The sequence below is a fragment of the Rhinatrema bivittatum genome, chromosome 5 (genome assembly GCF_901001135.1).
Source record: "Rhinatrema bivittatum chromosome 5, aRhiBiv1.1, whole genome shotgun sequence".
Lineage (NCBI taxonomy): Eukaryota > Metazoa > Chordata > Amphibia > Gymnophiona > Rhinatrematidae > Rhinatrema > Rhinatrema bivittatum.
The window spans coordinates 227600254-227619733 of NC_042619.1; the positions used below are offsets into that span (position 1 = coordinate 227600254).

Sequence of the window (19480 nt, forward strand, 5' to 3'; positions counted from 1 at the left end):
CACTTGTTGCGACCGTCGCTGCTCGACGTCCTCACTCCTCCCTCTTTACCTCTGTGGTGACTCCCTCCGGGTCTGATGGACGTCTGGCTGCTGTGGCGTCTCCATGTCGTCTCCCTCTGGGGTCCCTGGACTGGCTCGACATTGCAGATCTGCCATGTTGCCTGAAGACCTAGGGCGCGCGCGCGCTCTGATTGAAGTACCAGCAAGGGCGCGAACCTCAGGGGCGTCCCCCTGAGATGACGTCATCCGCTTCCAATATTTAAAGGTCTCTATTTCTCTATCTAATTGAGTTAGCAAGGGTTTCGCTACCTAAGCTACTCTGCCTCCTCAGACTTACCAGAGGTACCCGCTCCTCAGGGGCCTCGCTCTTTTTCTTTCCTTTCAGATTACAGATAGGAACCGGTACTCGCTCCTCGAGGGCCCATGTTCCTGGACACTCTGAAGATTCTCTACTGTCTGGAAGCTATCGCTGCTACAAACAATTGTGAGTTACCATTGCTCTCTCAGAGCTTTCCCTGGAACCAGGTACTCGCTCCTGAGCTTCCTTGAGACCTTATGTGAGTTTTGTCATCTAGTTCTGTTCATGAACTCTGTCTACTCTGCCTACTCACTTTCTACAGTTTCTCAACAGCTCAGCCATCCTGGATCGCTGTTCCAGTACCTGAGGGACTACAGCCCTGCCGGGCATATCAGCTCACTACTGCCACCTCTGGTGGTTTCAAAAACCTGTTTAATAAAAGAACTATGTGTGTCTGTCTCCATACTCAAGCCTAGCCAGTGGTCCCTCTCGGGATATCCTCCCAGGGGCGTGATCATCTGCCACCAGTCCAGGGATCCACCCACAACTATATCAGATCCTGAACAGATTGCTAACTACGTAGCAAGACCATATCTGAGACACTACAAGATTGCTGACTCCTCCTTCTTTAGGAGCCAATATTAACAGATTGCTACTCCACAATCTAACTAGTACAGATCTATAACAGATTGCTACTCCTATCTGATTGCTCCTCCCATCAGGCATCAGATCATTAACAACACCCTAACATAACGCCGCGGAAGTGAGGCTGCAGATGGAGTAGGAGTCAGGAGGGGAATGCTAACTGGAATGATGCTTCTGTTTATGCATTGCCATTGTATTAGGAAACCTAATCTTGTCAGCTGTCATGAACACTGTGTGGTATCTATTTGTGCATAATAAAGTTGGTTGTATGTAGCCTGCCTACTGACTTGTGCTGACTCATTTTGGTGTGGGAGAGAGATTCAATCAGGCAACCCACTGAGGAAGACTGTTTCAATAAACTCTGTTTGATAGGGTGCTGTGGGTTTAGGAAAGCATTGGAGGCATGGCAGAAGAGCTGTTGATAGAGGCCAATTGATGGCCGATGCAGCCTAAGGCTCCATTCATGATTCCTTGCTGTAAGTGTTATGTGTTGGTAAGGACTGATTTGGGAAGGAAAATGGCCCAAGCACTTACTTTACTGCATATCTGCTGGTAGCTGTTTGTTCCCTTGGCTTCTCAGTGAAGTTCCTTTTCTCTGTGTGTGTGCAGTCAAACTTTGGGACCAACAGAATGGTGCAGGGTCTGGTACAGTGCGAACCCATTCATCTTCCACCTGCTCACTATGTGGAAAAGGAAGCAAGTTCCAAAAGGTTTGGGGGTGTGAACTGGCATGACCTTGCAGGAAGTCACTATTGTGTGTATGTGTATGCGTGTGTGTGCGTGTGTGTGTGCGCGCAAGCACTAGTGGACACAGAAAGGGGATGAATAAGGGGTGACATGGCAGCTAATGTAAAAGAAAAAACAACACTCAAATATCAACAAAATATTAAGAAGTCGATCTTCAGTGCCACTTAGCTGGTTAAGTCCCAGTAGGGGCAAAGGCTGATTGGTGCCATTTTGGAAAATGGCATTGACCAGCCTGGAGCCAGGGGGCACTCCAGGTTACCACTGGACCACTATGGATTGATTTCTTAGGGAAGATGGATCGGGGGGGGGGGGGGGGCGGGCAAGTGGAGGGTTTGCCCCTTCCCCCAGATCAGCAGATAACTTTAATTTGGGATATTCAATGGGATATTTATCTCTTTCAGTTGGATATTTATCCCATTCAATATCTGGGACAAATTATCTGGCTAACTTTAGCGGGATAACTTGTCCACTCAGCGGCTTTCTGAATATGAACCTCTGCATATTCATTAATCCCCATTTCTCTGTCACTAAGGTGCTGATATTCAATGAGATCTAGCTGCTTAACTACAGATTTTACAGTGTGAACATTTCTGCCTATTGAGCCGCTAAGTAAACTATGGTTAGACCCCTGGGAGGAGTTTGGTTGAGGCAACAACTCAGCCACCTAGTCCTGAATTTTCAACTCTAGCCAGCTGAAGGCCTGATTTACCAAGGCTTTTCTCCTAGGCCCTAGGTTAGCTGGCCATCTCGAAGTACAGTCGTAATTCTAGCTAGTAAGTACATTGCATCTGAAAATTCACCTAAACATAGTCGATTAAGCATAGCTAGCTTTCTCAGCAGCTCAGTGGTATTTTGAATATCTGCCCCTAAGAGTCAGCTAAAGATGCACTTTTTCTCCTTTGCAGTCTCTGGAAGCTGAAAACTCCCCTCCCCTCTTTTATTTTCCTCTGCTGTCTGATACAGCTCTCATTCTATCAGTTACAGTATCTTCATTGTTTCATTATGTTTCACTACACGCACCTGAACAGGGGACCTGGGTGATCATAAAAGCTCAGTTACTGTCTCATCTTTGAATACTTGTTATGCCGTTTCAATGAAAAGGTATTACAACCCACAAAGATTTGAACAATAATTCCATAATTCAATAATAATAATAAAAAAAGAGTAATTTGGTGATGGTGAAGAAATGTTCCCCTCTTATTGCTTAAACCAACCACTAGAAACACTGTCTGAAAAAACTGCTTCAGTCTTCCTCTTTTATCAGTTTTATTGACGATACGATCAGCTTTGGTTCTGTTGGGTGAGCTGAACGAGGCAGCCTTCATTAGAATGATATACATGACCTTCATACAGAATAGAGGTCACACAATTACTTTGAAGTCCGAAGGGTTCATCATAGTGAACAATGAGCTGTAAGAGATGTATTGCCCATCGGTACAAGGGATGCATCATCTGAAATAACACACCTTTTAATGACTACCAAGGGAATCTTTTGTGCCACGCCGAAATGGCAAACCTAGAGTACAGAGCCATTCAGCAGCAAAATATTTCATGACCAGTCATAAATTTTTATATCTGCAAAGTCTGTTATTTCTTCCCCTCCCCAGCCTTTCTTAACTTCTCTCTCACTTCCTTACCCTTTAAAAACAAAAACATAATAAACCTTAAAGCACTTGACAGCTAAAGGGGCTATCCGAACCTATCCAACCTCTGTCCATCTTTCCCCACATTATCCTTTTTTTTTTTTGCTGAATCCCTTTGCGGCTTTTGAAATGAACCCTGTTGGCGATGGGATCCCTTCAACAATTATCTCTTGTGTGTTCAGGCCAACATCCTCTTTCACTTAAACTCACAGTGGTCACAAAAGATAATGCCAGTAACCTGTTTGTTAAATTTTGAGGCCCATATATATATATATAATAAAACAAAACTGAGCCACTAAATTTAAGAACTTTTAAGTTATGCTCCTAAGAGAGGCACCTATTTTCAGTCAATGTTAGGAGCCTAAATTTTCAGATGAAAATTCAATCCATCTAAATTTAGGAGCCCAAAACATAAGGACCAAAGGTTAGGCACCGAAACTGTTTGGAAATGAGCCTCTTTGTTCCTGAGGTTATAACTAAGAATGCAGTGTTCCGCCTGCCGCTTAGCCAGCAAAGCTTCTGTTGCTGAGCAATGCATGCAATAAATCTATATCACAACTATAAGGCAGGTCTATCTGGAAGATAACCTCTGAAGCAGGTATAGCTCGTTGGACCGTGTACTATGCACCGCTGAAATCAATAACTACGATGAGCCATAATGTTAGAGATTTTCTTAATGCGACATAAGTGCTATGAGCGCCCTTTAGGTAATGCAGATAAAGTCTCCCTAATGCCTTTCGGCGAAACAAATTCAATACGTATTTTTGTTTTTAGATTGACATTTTGTGCTCATTAAAGCTTTCAGTGGATAAAGCAGTATTGGAATAGTTAAACTACACCAAATCTTTAAAATCCACAGCAGATTTAAACGAGTTTACATCGCACGTTGTTTTTAAGAGGGCAGTTCATCAACAATTATAAATTATTTAGCTCCTTGTCTTGGTTTAATCAGAAATGTTAGGAAGCTAAATTATGCAGACGCAATACAAAGGCTGCTTAATTAAGTGATTAAATTGATCACTTAGGGATATCGGCAAGACATTTGAGACTTACATCACTAATTTGAAAAGGTGTGTTAGTGCGAATTAAAATTGATGAGCTTTCCTTTGTGCTTTGTGGAGGGCAGTATTAATATAAATGGCTTACAAAACTGTACAATAAAGTGGAGCCTGTGTGCCGTAATTGTTGATCGCTTTTCAGTTGCACGCTGCTTGCAAATAAACAGATGCCATCGATTGGCGTGCACACACTTAGCCGAGATGTCCAATATGGCCTTTTTCTTTTAAAGGGATAATGTCCTAGTGTTCTTCTGCGCTCAGCTCCCATTTACTATTGGATATCTCTTCCTCCTCTTTTTTTTTGTTTTCACTGTGGAGTTTGCGGCCCGGGCAGTGAATAGTCAGTACTTTCCACCAGCGAGTGGAAGAGTTGCTATGAGGAGGCCACCCTAGAAGAGAACAAAAAAGAAACACATTGTTTGCCCCAGTGATTCATTCAGGACAGAGCTAGTTTTTTGAGGAGAAGTTGTGCTGGCGTGAGTGAGCACGACACACAGAGTAATGTATGTTTACATGTCCTCTCTACCTTTCACGTGCAGACTCTACCCCCCACACACACCCACGCACACACACGTTCTCAAAGCAAACTTAACGCGCTTTGAAAATTTCCTACGTTTAAGTGCCCCAGGACATGCGCAAACTCACCCACACAAAGCAACGTCTAATCCATGCGCGCATAATTTTAAAAATGAAACGTGTGCGCGCGAGTCCAAACTCTGTTCCCTCCCCCCCAGAATGCCCTTCCCCAGCGTGCGTGAAAGAATGCATGAAACCAGGTTACGCACGTACATTTATGTGCACCGAACCCAGGAATATTTATAATCGTTATTGCAGTTTTTGCGTGTGTCGATGACTTTGAAAATCATGCCTTTAAGATATCTAGAGAGCATTAGCATATTGTATTACCACCCTTCTATGAACAGCAGAAATCTAAGGTTCTCTGCTACACTTTACGAACTTTGAGATTAAAAAAAAAAAATGTTAAAGTGGAATGAGGTGGTTATTCTGTACTAAATTGCCATCATATTATTAATTGCTTACTGGACTTTTTTCTCCCCTTAAGGCCAAAGCAGTTCTGGCAAAAGTGGGTTACCCTGAATTCATAATGAATGATACATACCTGAATGAATACGTCAAAACAGTAAGTGTTATACTTTTATACTCTGATGCAGTGGCGTAGTCAGAATTTATTTTTTTGGGTGGGCACAAGGTTAACATGGGTGGGCTGTAGGCATGCAGGTCTGAGACCTACTAGTTGTTTTCTTATTGATAAATAATGCCATACACTGCACCCTAGAATGGCTTTCTAATTAATTTGCAACAGCCATTATGCGTCATGTGTGAAACTTTAAAACATTTTACCCCAATTATTTCAAGCACTTACCAGCATTAAAAATTCCTTATTAATCAGAATTAATTTTATATTTATTGCAGTTTATAAATGCACAAGTACAGAAAACAATCAGATCCAATCATGTAATAAAACAAAAATTAATGTATTCTTTCATGAACCATCTTTGCAGAAAACCAGAAATCTTCATAAATACAATAAAATATAATTAATCATCAGAACAGGTGCAGCGCAGAGCTAGGGCAATTCACATTACAACTAACATGAAAAAAAAAATGTCAAATTCTGGTGTCACCTCAGCAAAAAATAACCCTCCACTGCTATTTTGTGAAGTAACACAAACTCTTGCAAAGAAAGAGGCATCTAGAACCTTGCCATACAGACACAGCACTGACTCTCAGGATTCAAATAACAGCAACCTTATGAAAAAGCAGCAATGCAAATACTACACCAGGCCCTAGAACATTAATACATCACCTACAGGAATAACAGAACAAGCTGGACTACTACTACAGAGAAACTACATGCTAGCAGAAATATTGCATTTCAGTCACACACATAGGCAAAACAGAGACCAATCTTCTTTACCTAATATAGAAATAAGAGACTACAAATTAGAAACAGAAACATGCAGATAACACCAAAATAGAAAGCCTGAGAAACTAAAGTCTCTGAACACTGGAATACTGAAGAAAGAGCAAAATACAAAAATATAAGAAATGCACATTCCCAAAGACGGCATATCTAACATCTCAAAATAATTTTTTTTTTTTACCTTTGTTGTCTGATCTTTGTATTTTTCTAATAAGTTGGTCCTGGTCTCTTTTTCCTATTTTTTCCCTTGTCGCTCATTTCCTAATTCCTTTTCAGTGTCTTTCTTCTATTACTGTCTTCTTCCCTTCCACACATACAAATAAACGCTTTTTCTCACAGACTCCCTCACACACTCAGGTTCTCACTCTCATATGCTCTCCCCCCCACACACACAAGCTCACATTCTCTGCAGACACACATACAAGCTCTCACTTTCTCACCCCTCCCCAGGCTTACATTCTTATGCACACACAGATGCACATCCAGGCACCCATTCTCACCCACACACTGAAACCCAGACTCCCATTCTCACCAACAAACCGATGCTCCTATCCTCACCCACACATACATATATTCAAGTTCCCATTCACACCCACACATACACACATTCGAGCTCCCATTCTCACCCAAACAAACATATATTCAAGTTCCCATTCACACCCACACATACACACATTCGAGCTCCCATTCTCACCCAAACAAACATACATTTAAGGTCCCATTCTCACTCACATATACACACATTCAAGCACACATTCTTACCTACATAGTCAAGCTTTCATTCTCACCCATACACAAACCCAGGTTCCCATTCTCACCCATACACAAACCCAGGCTCCCATTCTCATCCATATATACACATATTCAAGCTCCCATTCTCATCCACACACAAACCCAGGCTTCTATTTTCACCCACACATACATACATTCAAGCTCCCATTCTCAAACACACACACACCCAGGCTCCCATTCTCACCCATACATACACATTCAAGCTCGCGCACAGTTTACGCTTCCTCCCCTCCCAAGCAGGAAGATCAGTTGGGCTCTCCTGCTGCCATCGGCCTCTTGCTATCTTTGGACCGTACGGCCCACTGATCTTCCTGCTTGGGGGGGAGGGTTACGGATCATGAAAGTCTCTATGACCTCCTGAGATTTCCACACAGGGAGGAAAAGACTTGCTTTTTTCAAAATGTCACCATGCGGCTTTTGCCCCTATCAAAATGACACTGCATGGGACCCGAGACTAGGGGGTGCTCTGGGTCCCCACTAGACTATGAGGGTGACATTTTTAAGAAAAGGGGGATCTGGGGGAAGGGGGTTGACTAGACCCCCCGGGGATTATGTTGTGTGTAAGGGAGAGGGGGGCCCAAGGAGGTGGAGGGCCTATATTTTGAATCAGGGGAGGGGTTGGAGCAGGGGGCAGGGCTTTGCCACATGAGTTCTAAACATTTTTTGGCAGGGTGGGGCGGGGTCTCTCAAGATACCCAGAGAGCTGGCACATAGTGGGAGGGGGTGTTTGGACTGTAGTGGTCTTTTTCAGGTAAGGTATGGTCTGAGTGTGGTGGGGGTGGTCCACTAGACACCTGGGATTATGTTGTGTCTAAGCGGAGATGGAGGAGTCCACTAGACCACCAGTAATTATGCTGTGCATAAGAGAGGGTCTGGGGGATGGGGGAGCCTGTATTTTGAATCAGGGGAGGAATTTATTTTGACAGGGGAGGGGATGGGTAGGGGATGGGGCATGGCTGCATAACCTTTTTAGTTTGGGTTGCTTCTAGAGGCAGCAGGGCTCTCAAGACCCTGGGGGGATTTGCACATGGTGGGAGAGGGGCACTTTTGCAGGCCATAGTGGCTCTTTAAATTTTAGTGGAGTAGCATGGGGATGCATGTTACCTTTCTGGGAAATAATGTGGCTTGTGTTATTTGTAGCAAGCTGTGTTATTTTATTTGCATAGATTTAGGTATGTATGTGCTGCTTTGCATGTCTTTTCAAATTGTATGCATGCAAAGCAGCTCATTTAAATACAGGGCTTTTTTTTATGGTGAAAACTTTGCGTGATATTGTCACAATAAACAATGTTTTATGCATGTTAAATGCTGTTTTTCTTGTGTTAAATGTTTATCGTGGCTTAGTAAATATCCCCCTAAATGTTTTTTATTGAAATTGGTAAGCAGGTATAACAGATCCTTTGTTCTGTTACCATTAAGGCTTGGGTATCACGTGTCAGCTAGCGAATGCAGGATAAAGAATGGGAAGGATTCGTTCAAATGCTGTAGGGTTTGGAATGACCATCCCTCTAATGAGCTTTTAAAAGCAGGGCTCTGGCTACTGCTAGAGAGGCAGTTTAGAACAGAGTGCAGAGGTAGAGAAAGTTAAGCATTTTGTTATTTTTCAGGCCCAGCCAGAAGTGGGGTCCTGGCTTGGGTCGGGAGGGTTTCTGCCCAGCCAGTACCCGACCTGTCTGGTGGGGGATTCTCTCCGAGTATATTTTTGGGCATTTAAACGTTTATGTGGTAGGGGCCTTACTGGAGCCGTTCCAGCTCCTGGGTTTAGGGAATGGGGGACCCTGGGTCTGGGCCTGGGCAGGTTAGGGAAGACCTGCCCTCCAAACACTCAGTGAAGAAGGGGATGCCAGTGACCTGCTATAAGGAGTCAACCCAGTGTTGTTCTTAGTTTTGTAAATAATAATTTCAAGATCAGGAGGATGTTCTGACTGCCCTTCCTTCCTTTTGGGAGCACCAAGAATCCAGCTTGAGGGGATCCCTCCCATCAGGTATCCGAAGAAAATATCTAAGGAATGCTTTAAGACTTAAGAAAGAAATTATGCAACTAACTATGAGTAAAAGGCCAAGCCTAACATTCAGGAAGCCAACCATCTGGTGATTCTTCAAGACCCTGGAGAGAGAGAGAGTTTATCTTTCTGTGCAGAGCCTGACACATTGTATTTTTACCAGTTGGAGGGGTGTTCCTACCTAGCTAAAGGTCATCCTGCCCACCTGGGGATTCTGTTTTCCCGAGCCCTGGAAAGTAGAAGTTCTTCCCCTGGCTCTGGCAGTCAATATTCCTGCACAGATTGAGGGAGGAGTTGTAAAAAGAACATTCTGTGATACTGTGGATCAGTACTGTGCCAATTTCACTTATTTGCGACAGTAAAAATTAATTTGCACGCAAACAAAATGACTCCATTAACTTTATTTGGCACCTTCAGCACACCTACCACTCCCCAGGGACCCCAACAAGGGACAAGTAGAGCTACCTTTAGCACTTGGAGCCTTGGGAGTATTCCCCTCCCCACTCGACCAAGAATCCAGGCCCTGAATAGAAGAGACTGTGCAATAGATAGCCTGGGATGGTACCAGCCCCAAAGAGATGGCCTCATCGGTTAGCAATCCGCAACCGGGGATGGGATTATATAAAATAGTGCCCAACGTGGGGCTCGAATAAGTTTGGGGTCATGCACTGTGTCAAAGTGGACTTACTAATTGCCGCATTGCAACTGCTAACCATTATCGAGCATTTGAAGAAAAAATCGCCACCTTTACCAAGATGGCTGCCATTTGTGACAAAACCTTTCCTGACAAATTTAGCCTTGCTGAGCTAAAGCACGCCAAAAGAACGAAGGGAAGCAGGACGTGCATCGGTGTCTGACATCATTGAGTTAACAATGTCAATGCGTCGACCACGTAGCACAAGGCACAGCCTGGCCAGAACTGGGTAGCGACATAGGACGAGAAGCAGTGGGCTTAAAAATCTGTGGCGCACTACTTTGAAAACGAATGTCAATGGCCAGTTCACGATCTGGCAGTGGCAGTAGTCTGCATTCAATCACAGGGTCGAAAGAGGGCTGAGTTACTATCCTGGGAAGGGGATCAGCACTGGATCGCCGGAGCAGAATATCACTTCTATCGCTAGGGCACCCAGCTGGGATCACTATGGTGTGAGGTGATATCCCCCTGTTTTTCATCCCTCATAGGAGGGTAAAAATCACTTTGAAGGGTGCCAGATTGATGGGTGCAGTGGAGTGATCTGATTGCTGTACCCTTCAGCCAGCATAGCCATTACAATTCTAATGTCGCCAGTGCTTGGGCCTCTTGTACCGAGGTCCGGTTTCCTATTTCGCATACAGTGATGGATGTCCTTGGAATGCCTTCAGCCTCTAAATTCAAACAAGGCACTCTTAAGAGACACTTTACCTCCCCTTCTGTGATATCTGAAGGGAGTGGTGACAATGCCACAAGCCAGGGGACCTGCCCAAAGGACTACAAGGATCTCCCTTTCCAACAATGAGTGATGATGCCAAGACCCAGGAAGAGGTGAGTGTTTTTACAGAGGTGGCTGCTCTTTCCATTGCATCTGAATCAGCGGAAGAAATTCCAAGTCCACCAGAGAAGGATCAATCCAGTTAGGGGGATATCATGGAGGAGGCCTTCCATGCTCAAGAGCAGGAGGCAGAAGAAGAAGAGGAAGAGATACAAGAGAGAAAAATAGAATGAGGTAGGCCTGCTCTCAGGAGGTCTTTGACCAAAGCACAACAGCTCAGGACTGTCCGAAGCCTTCCGACACTGCAACCCCTGGATTTGGGTTGTGGCAGAGGCCGGTCCTTGGATACTTTATCCTCCAGCTCCAGATCTTCAGGAAGAAACCAACATTGCTCCGGCGCAAAAGGCAAAGGATCCTTGGAGTGGAACATGCTATTAGTGCCCAGACAGCATGAGAGAGATTTGTGATCGCTACCACAGAAGTCAATCACAAAAGAACCGCAAAGTTACCAAGAGTACTGCACCACTGCCATGAAGAGGGTTGTGTGATGTCTACCAGTTCAGGCATCTCATCTGGGAAAATTTCCCAAACAGGCAGCAGCTGTCATGATTCCTAGCAAATTATTTGATCAAGCAATGCACCCTGATGTATGCAACCAATCATGCATTGTACACTGCACATGCATCAACCTGAGGGATCTACTGAGAGCCTTCCAGATGGAGAGGCTTATATACAGAAGGGTGCTTGCTGAATTTGGACTCCACTATCCCTATGTGCCCATGTACATAATGGAATTTGTGGAGAATAATCATAAGGAGTGGCTGTAGGAAGAGGCTGATCACAGGATTGTGAAGAACTCCTCTGATCCTGGGTTCAAGAGAGCCCATCTAGATTACCTCTGGGAATTGGCCAGAAGGATGCAAAAGACGCGGTTGGGACGCAATGTGCACAAGCATGCAGTGCTTTTCCAGCATGTGGTTGGCCCCCTTCCGAGAATTCAGTTGAGTGCACCTGCCCTGTGGGGTGGTTATTAATGAACTTCATCCAGCTTATTATGAGCCTTACAGGGAGCCACCTCCCAGTTCTAATTAATACCATGCTGTGTAATAAAAATAAACAAAATTGTTTCACTATGTGATATTTTAAAAGTGTTCTGTTGAGAAAAGAGCTGATTACCCCCAGGCCTTGGAGGGTACTAATGAGATATGTTTTGACTTTGTTTGGGGGGTTGAGAGAATAAAATGAGTGACTGTTCAGAAGGACTGAAGGTTTTTCTCCAAGGAGGAAAGCTCTTTTCATTTGGACTTTCTCATTTGATTTCTTCTTCGATCAACCAGATGACATGGCCAGTCAAGAGATCTAGAAGGCAAGAAGACCTGCATTTGCTGGTTGTGAATGGACTTTCATTTAATTAATATCATTTGCTATTCCTTACTCCTCATGGGAAGGATGTTCAGTTTTCATCAGTTGATATTTGAATGCTCTGTTGTTCTTCTGTTAGATGTGCTCCTTATTTGTGTTGAATGCCAATTATGCATTGGTTTGCACAAAGAAAAAATTGAAAACATTCTTACTATAAAAATGGAAAAAATTGTTTGACCTTGGTGTCTTTGAATTTATTTCAGTATATCTGTTGTGGGAGGTGGACCCTTGGCCCGAGGTGGAGTTGGTGCTACCCGTGGTGGGGAGCCCCCTCGGGTCCCCACCGTCGGGAGGTGGAGCTGAACGGGAAGCGGAGGCTGACTGGAGCTTTGACAATACCAGCCCTTGTTCCCCACAGGTTGAGCCCTTGGGTACCTGGGCTGGAGGGTCTTAGGTGGGCCTCTGCATGGTTGATCCCGAGGAGAGTGTCCAAGGCAAGGTGCCAGGAAGCAGTGGAGACGCAGGGTCCAATGGAGCGAGGTTGAAGACAAAGTCAAGTACAAGCTGAAGTCGGGGCAGGCGGTTGAAGATAAGGTGATGTGTTCCGCTATCTGATGAGATGAGCAATCAGATAGGAGAGCTCTGTGTTAGAGCTGGGAGTTAGCAATCTGATGTATTCCGCTATCTGATGGGAGGAGCAATCGGATAGGAGAGCTCTGTGTTAGAGCTGGGAGTTAGCAATCTGTAATATATCTGCTGTTAGTTAGACTGTGGAGTAGCAATCTGTTCTTATTGGCTCCTAAGGAAGGAGGAGTCAGCAATCTGATATAGTTGTGGGTGGAACCCTGGGCTGGTGGCAGATGACCATGCCCCCGGGAGGGTATCCCTAGAGGGACCTCCGGCTAGGCTTGAGTATGAAGACAGACACACATTAGTTCTTTTATTAAACAGGTTTTGAAACCACCAGAGGTGGCAGTAGTGAGCTGATATGCCCGGCAGGGTTGTAGTCCCTCAGGTACTGGAACAGTGATCCAGGATGGCTGAGCTGTTGAGAAACTGTAGAAAGTGAGTAGGCAGAGTAGGCAGAGTTCATGAACAGAACTAGATGACAAAAACTCACATAAGGTCTCAAGGAAGCTCAGGTGCTGGAAAGGATTAGGCCCTCGAGGAGCGAGTACCTGGTTCCAGGGAAAGCTCTGAGAGAGCGATGGTAACTCACAATTGTTTGTAGCAGCGATAGCTTCCAAGCAGTAGAGAATCTTCAGAGTGTCCAGAAACATGGGCCCTTGAGGAGCGGGTACCCCTGGTAAGTCCGAGGAGGCAGAGTAGCTTGGGAGGTGTAGCCAAAGCAATCCCCATCCTTGCTAACTCGGTTAGATAGTGAAAAAATGGAAACGCCCTTGAGGTTCGCGCTCTTGCTGGTACTTTAATCAGAGCCCGCGCGCCCTAGGTCTTCAGGCAACATGGCGGATCTGCAACGTCGAGCCGGTCTGGGGACGCCGGAGAGAGACGGCATGGAAACGCCGCGGCAGCCAGCCGTCCATCAGACCCTGAGGGAGTCGCCACAGAGGTAAAGAGGGCAGAGTGAGGACGTCGAGCAGCGACGGTCACAACACAAGGTCAGGTACAAACTGGAGTCAGGGCAGGCAGCCGGAGACAAGGTCAGGTGAGAACAGGAGTCAAAGCCAGGGAATCCGTCCAAAGCGTGGTCAGGAACAAGTGAGGGTCATGCCAGAGAATCCATCCAAAGTGTAAACTGGAAACAGGAAGCTGGAATTGAAGCACAAGGACTGGAACAGGAACGCAGGACTGGAATTAGGATAGGTACTGGAACAGGAACAGAAAGCAACTAAGCACACGACTGGAAGTGTGGAGACCTGTTGCCAAGGCAAGCTCTGAGTGTCAGAGCTTGCCTTAAATCAGGGATGGTGAACTCCAGTCCTCGAGGGCCGCAAACAGGCCAGGTTTTCAGGATATCCACAATGAGCACGCATGAGAAATATTTGTATCCAGTGGAGGCAGTGCATGCAGATCTTTCTCATGCATATTCATTGTGGATATCCTGAAAACTTGGCCTGTTTGCGGCCCTCGAGGACTGGAGTTCGCCATCCCTGCCTTATATAGTCCTAGGCCGATGACATCATCGGAAAGGACCGGCAGCCCTAGCCTGCCGCGGGCCCTTTAAATGAACAAGAGAGGCACGCTGGATGCGAAGAGCAGACAGCAGCGGCGGCGGCTCCACCATGTTCCAGGGCCCACCGGTGGCAAGCAGAGCCCAGAAGAGGTGCGCAGCGCCGGGGGCACCCCATCCGCATCGTCGGACAGCCGGGGCCCGCCCCCGGTGAGGCGGTGCGACACTGGGTAAGGAAGGCCGGTTGTGAGCTTTGTGGCTGGCCAACGTAACACTAACCCCTCCTCTAAGCCCCCCTTCTGAGGGTCTGAGTGGCCGGGGCACCGAATGTCCCCTAGCTCATGCGGATCCGTGGATTGAAATTCCACTGAACGCAGAGGGGTAAACATTTCAGAGTTGCCTCGAGCAACGATTGGGGCCCCAGACAGGGTGGAGAGAGCCGAAGAGGGGAGCCTTTTTCCCTTCTCTTATTGCAGAAGGGCATGCAGACTCTGGATCTCTTCTTCCTTGAAGGTCAAAAGAGACACAAATCCTTTCATGGCTCGATTGTGTTCCTTTACGAAGACTTCGTGTTCAGCCATTCTTTGCGTCAGCTGTTCCTTCAGCTGTGTGAAGACAGCTCTCAAGATGTTCCTCCGGAGGGAGCAAGGGTTAGTCTGAGTCTCCTGAGACCTTTTGCTTGGGAGAAAAAGGTTAGGAAGAGTGGTAGCCATGATCAACGAATGGGGAGACTCCACCGGTTGTAAACAAGATTCTGAGCATTGCGGGCCCCACTGGATGAGATCAGTCGAGGCCCAGTCAAACTGCAGTTGGTGCTTTTTTAACCATGGCAGGTCCAGAATAACTGGGTTTTCAGCTTTAGGAAGGACATAGAAGGAGATGAATTCTGTGTGATCCGGCCCAATTTTCAGCATAAGAGGGCACGTGGTCTGAGTCACCAAACCAGGGAGGAAGTTTCCATGAACTGAGGAAAGAGCCAATGGTGGTGTCATGGGAAGCATGGAGATTTGATACTGGTCTACAATTTCCTGCTGAATAACGTTTCCTCCAGCGCTGGAGTCCACTAAGACCTGAGTGGCAAAACAAGTGGGAGGTTGTTGCAAGGATGCTGGCAATAGAAATAATGGTGATGGCGTAGCAAGACCGAGGGTTACTGATTCCGATGTCTCCCAGCGTGGGGTTATTTCTTTACTTTCTGGGCATTGAGGCAGCAGCTAGTTTCTTTTTTAAGTGATAAACCGGTTGCACCTTCTGAGAGTTGTAATCTTGATCAGCCTGTCCCTCCATCAAACAGTTGAGCACCCTACATATAGCTTTGTACCCGCTGTTAAATCATGCTTTGTAATCATTTTTCCTTAAACCTGATAAGGTATTTCCTTTAATTTTCTTTATCTTGGATCCCTTATTGTGGACTTGTGGAAAAGAAGATTTATTTGTATATTTTCCCTGTTATTGTAAATTATTTTTCTCTTTTCCTTTTCTATTTCAAGAATTTCTTTTTTCTTGAATGTAATAAAAAATGCATAAAATAAAAAAAATATTATTTTATGACCTCAATGGTAACAATCTGCACCCAGGGATAGGTTACATAAGCAAACACAAAGTCTAAAAATCTAGCATACCAGAGAGCAATACACCAGTATTGGTTCTCTTTCTCTGTTCTTCTTACTCTCTCTGTCTCTTACTTCTTTCCCTTAACTGAACCTCTGGATGATTTATTGGGTCAGTCTGCAACTCTGTGAATGTTTCCAGGGCAGACTATTTCTTTCTTACACCTCCCCAGTACACTCACCCATCAGACTCTAACGATGTCCCTTCTTCGTTGGATTTCTCCACAAAATCTCTTCTTCTCCTCTGGAATCCCAGGACTGCTCCCTCCTGGATCCTTTCCTGCTGGTGTGGCATGGCCAATCCCTTCATCATGTTCCAGCCACCTTCCATGAGCAGGAACTCCTCCTCTGGCACGTTCCTTGCGGAGGTATAAGGCCCACTCGGTGGGGAGATGGATACCCTGCAGAACTTCAGATCTTGGAGGCCTCACCACAGCTTCCCTACTGCATCTGATGGGTGCAGCACTTTTGTACAACCTCATAACCCCTCTCAGTGGGAAGCAGTGTACCTCCCTAACACATTAATGCTGCACCCACATCACAACATGATCTGACTGAGACCTCCTACTCCAAAGGCAATCAGACCAGTTGAAGGCACCACTTCTTCTGGGAGTTTCTCCCCTTCGAAAATTGCATGGCGCACACACTATGGGGCAGATTTTAAAACCTGTGAGCGGGCGCAGATTTGTTCGCGCAACCCTGCGCGAACAAATCTACGCCTGATTTTATAACATGCGCCTGCAGCCGCGCGCATGTTATAAAATCCAGGGTCGGCGCGTGCAAGGGGGTGTACAATTGTGCAAATTGCGTGCGCCGAGCCGCGCAGACTGCCTCAGTTCCCTCCGAGGCCGCTTCGAAATCGGAGTGGCCTCGGAAGGAACTTTCCTTCCACCCCCCGCACCTTCCCCTCCCTTCCCCTACCTAACCCGTCCCCCAGCCCTACCTAGAACCCTCTCCCCTTACCTTTGTTAAAGAAGTTTCGCACGCTGGCCAAAGGCTGGCCTGCGATCCCGGGCACAGCAAATAGCCGCTGTGCCTGGAGGCTCAGGCCACACCCCACCCTGGACCGCCCCCGCCCCTTTTTACAAGCCCCGGGACATATGCGCGCTGCCGAGCCTATGCAAGATAGGCTCAGCGCGCGCAGGGGCAGCTTTTTGGGGGTCACGCGCGTATCTTACGTGCGTGACCTTTTGAAAATCTGCCCCTATGGGTATAAAAAGTAGCCGCAAACTTTGAACCTACATCGTAGCAGCTGCAGGGTTCACACCAGGAAATCCATTTGGTACTTTCCCTCCCCTGGCCTCTTCTTCCTTCCAGTCCTCCCCTACCCGCTGGGGTAAAAGTAAAAGCACCATGACACAGAGCGCATACTTTGCTCTCACTCAGGGGGATTGCTATTTCCGAAAGGCACTTTTATACAGGTAAACTTGTATTCAGTCACTTATGTTAAAAAAAAAAAAAAAAAAGAAAAATTGTCCTCATTATCATTAGCTGGATTTTTTTCACTTTTTATTCTAAGTGATTGATCTGTTTTCTCAGCAAGTTTTGGCTGTGATCTGAAAGCGCCAACAAAATCAATTTTTATCGTTCATTTGCCTTCATAGAAATCTATCAGAATTCATATAAGAATGAGGAAAAAACTGTATTTCTGTATTTTCAAAATGGCCGTACCTTTTTTTCCAGTAGTGGACCAGGAAATGTGGAAGATGGGTAATCTGTCTATATATTTGGTTACATATTTATTGGTTTGACAGAATTTTAATGGCTTTCTTCTAATACGTTTTTACTCTCTTACCGATGTATTTTCTTTCCACCGATGCTCGGTTCATCTTGACGTCAGTGTATATGTGGGATTGCGTTTGGACATTTAAATCTCTTTTGCTTAACTTTATTAAGCTATATGTATTACTATCATACAAAATTTTTTGTTTATGTTTTCAAATTTGTTATTTACATCTACATTTATATTCGCTTTGATTAACGTTACTTCTGCGATCAGTCTGTTCATTTTAATGCTAGGTTGTTTGTGGGGCTCTCCCCATGGTCGGCGTGTTTTCATTTTACATATTTAATTAAGTTTACCATCATTTTTTGGATCTGATACCTCAGTTACATTTTTATTTTGTAGCTATGTTTTCTTTCTTTCGGGCTTTTCGTGTACGTTTCATCTATATTTACAACTTGTTTTGTTTATTTACAGACTCTTTGTATCTTTGAAGATCCTTGTGATCTCATTTTCTGTCCCTCCCGATGCAGCTAATGCGAAACACGGCCCGTGTCAGGGGACCAACAGTGCTGTTATTCTAATTGAGTTACATTCTTTCAGCTGCTACACAAATAAAGACTGCCTGTTACTTGAATTAATATAAATAAAACTACTTTATGCATTAAGACATTTTTGTCTGTAGATGAACTCAAGCATTTGAACATACCTCCTTCCTGTGGATTAATCTGTCTACTTGCCATATATTCTCTCTTTTGAATTCCCCCCTTCCCCCGGGGTTCATGTTTGAAATTGATGGAGAATGCAGCACATCTCATGAGTACCTGGGGAGCACAGCTGGAAGTTGTCGATCTCACAAGTACGCCCATTTTCAAATCTGTGCTGAAAACGGGGATCACCCACCGCATACTTGAAAATTATCTGCAGCTAGAACTGCGTTTGGGACATGTGCAATATTTAAAAAGAACTGAGGGAGACAGATTACAATAAACTTCTTGTTTTCAGCAGGGTTCCTAAGGCACAGCAGGAGGGTAAAGTCATTTATTTAACTCATTTTTAGATCACCTCCACTGCCTTGAGAAAGTTATTTACAATACTGTACATTTATTAAAAAAAAAAGTTGTCACATGGTTCCAGATAAAACAACATACATGAGGCAAAACACATTTTAAAATGAATTTACATAGTATAAAACACAGACAGGGTTAAAAGAATGACAGTTTTAGTAGCAGAAGGGAATCCTGATGTCGTCTTGGGTCTTCTCTGTGAAACGGGTGTCAGGATCTTAGCTCCTATCGTGGCTCTGGATTCTGTACATGCCTGCGTCTTACAGATCTTAAAGCTGTCCCTGGGCACCTTGTCTGTCTGCTAGAGCAATTCTCCCCTCTCTTTTATGTTCATGCATTCATGCATTGTGAGTGAATGAAATGGTAAACAACACCCGAGATGGCGTCCAAACTCTTTGGCTGTACTCTGGTAAGATGCAGCAACAGCTCTCAATCCATAGGAGAAGAACGAGAGCAGGTAGTTCTGGCTCTTAAATTGGTGCCCACTTTTGACCATGTCAGAACACTCAACCTTGACAGGCAACAGAATCCCTTTTACACCATTTGCTTTTCCAAGGCTCATAATTCCTTTCCCATCACACATTTTTCCATTTTTCCCTCCACAGGTTACTCACACTCTTGTCATCATTTGCAGGGTTCCTCCTGCCTGGACATTCAGCAAAAGAGGGTCCACATTTGCCTCCCTTGGAGCATTCAAAAACTGCTCAGCAAGGGAGCTGGATTTCTGTGCTGACCTTGATGCTCACCCAGCTGTGGACAAACCAGACTTGCCGCCATCTCATGCAGCTGCTTCCTCATATCACCAGTCCCACATTCCAAGAAAGATACTCTTGGGGGCAGGCCCAGATCATACACATGCAAGGGGGCCATTTACAGTCCCACCACAGGATTTACTGGAACCTAACCATAAACCCAGCACACGGGGCTACCTCCAGAACCAGAACACTCCTCCACCCAACAGTGTCGTGCATTGCTTCTGAATAAAAG

The 19480-nt window shown here is 45.3% G+C and overlaps 1 protein-coding gene across 2 annotated transcripts in view; it reads left to right on the forward strand.

The window, feature by feature from the left end:
* The window catches only part of PHEX (phosphate regulating endopeptidase homolog X-linked), a 275511-nt gene that overhangs the window by 188519 nt on the left and 67512 nt on the right, over positions 1-19480 (forward strand). For both annotated transcript variants that reach the window (XM_029603400.1, XM_029603401.1), the window contains exon 13: positions 5455-5532. In XM_029603400.1, the coding sequence (XP_029459260.1) occupies positions 5455-5532 (78 nt within the window). The remainder of the gene's footprint in view (positions 1-5454; positions 5533-19480) is intronic.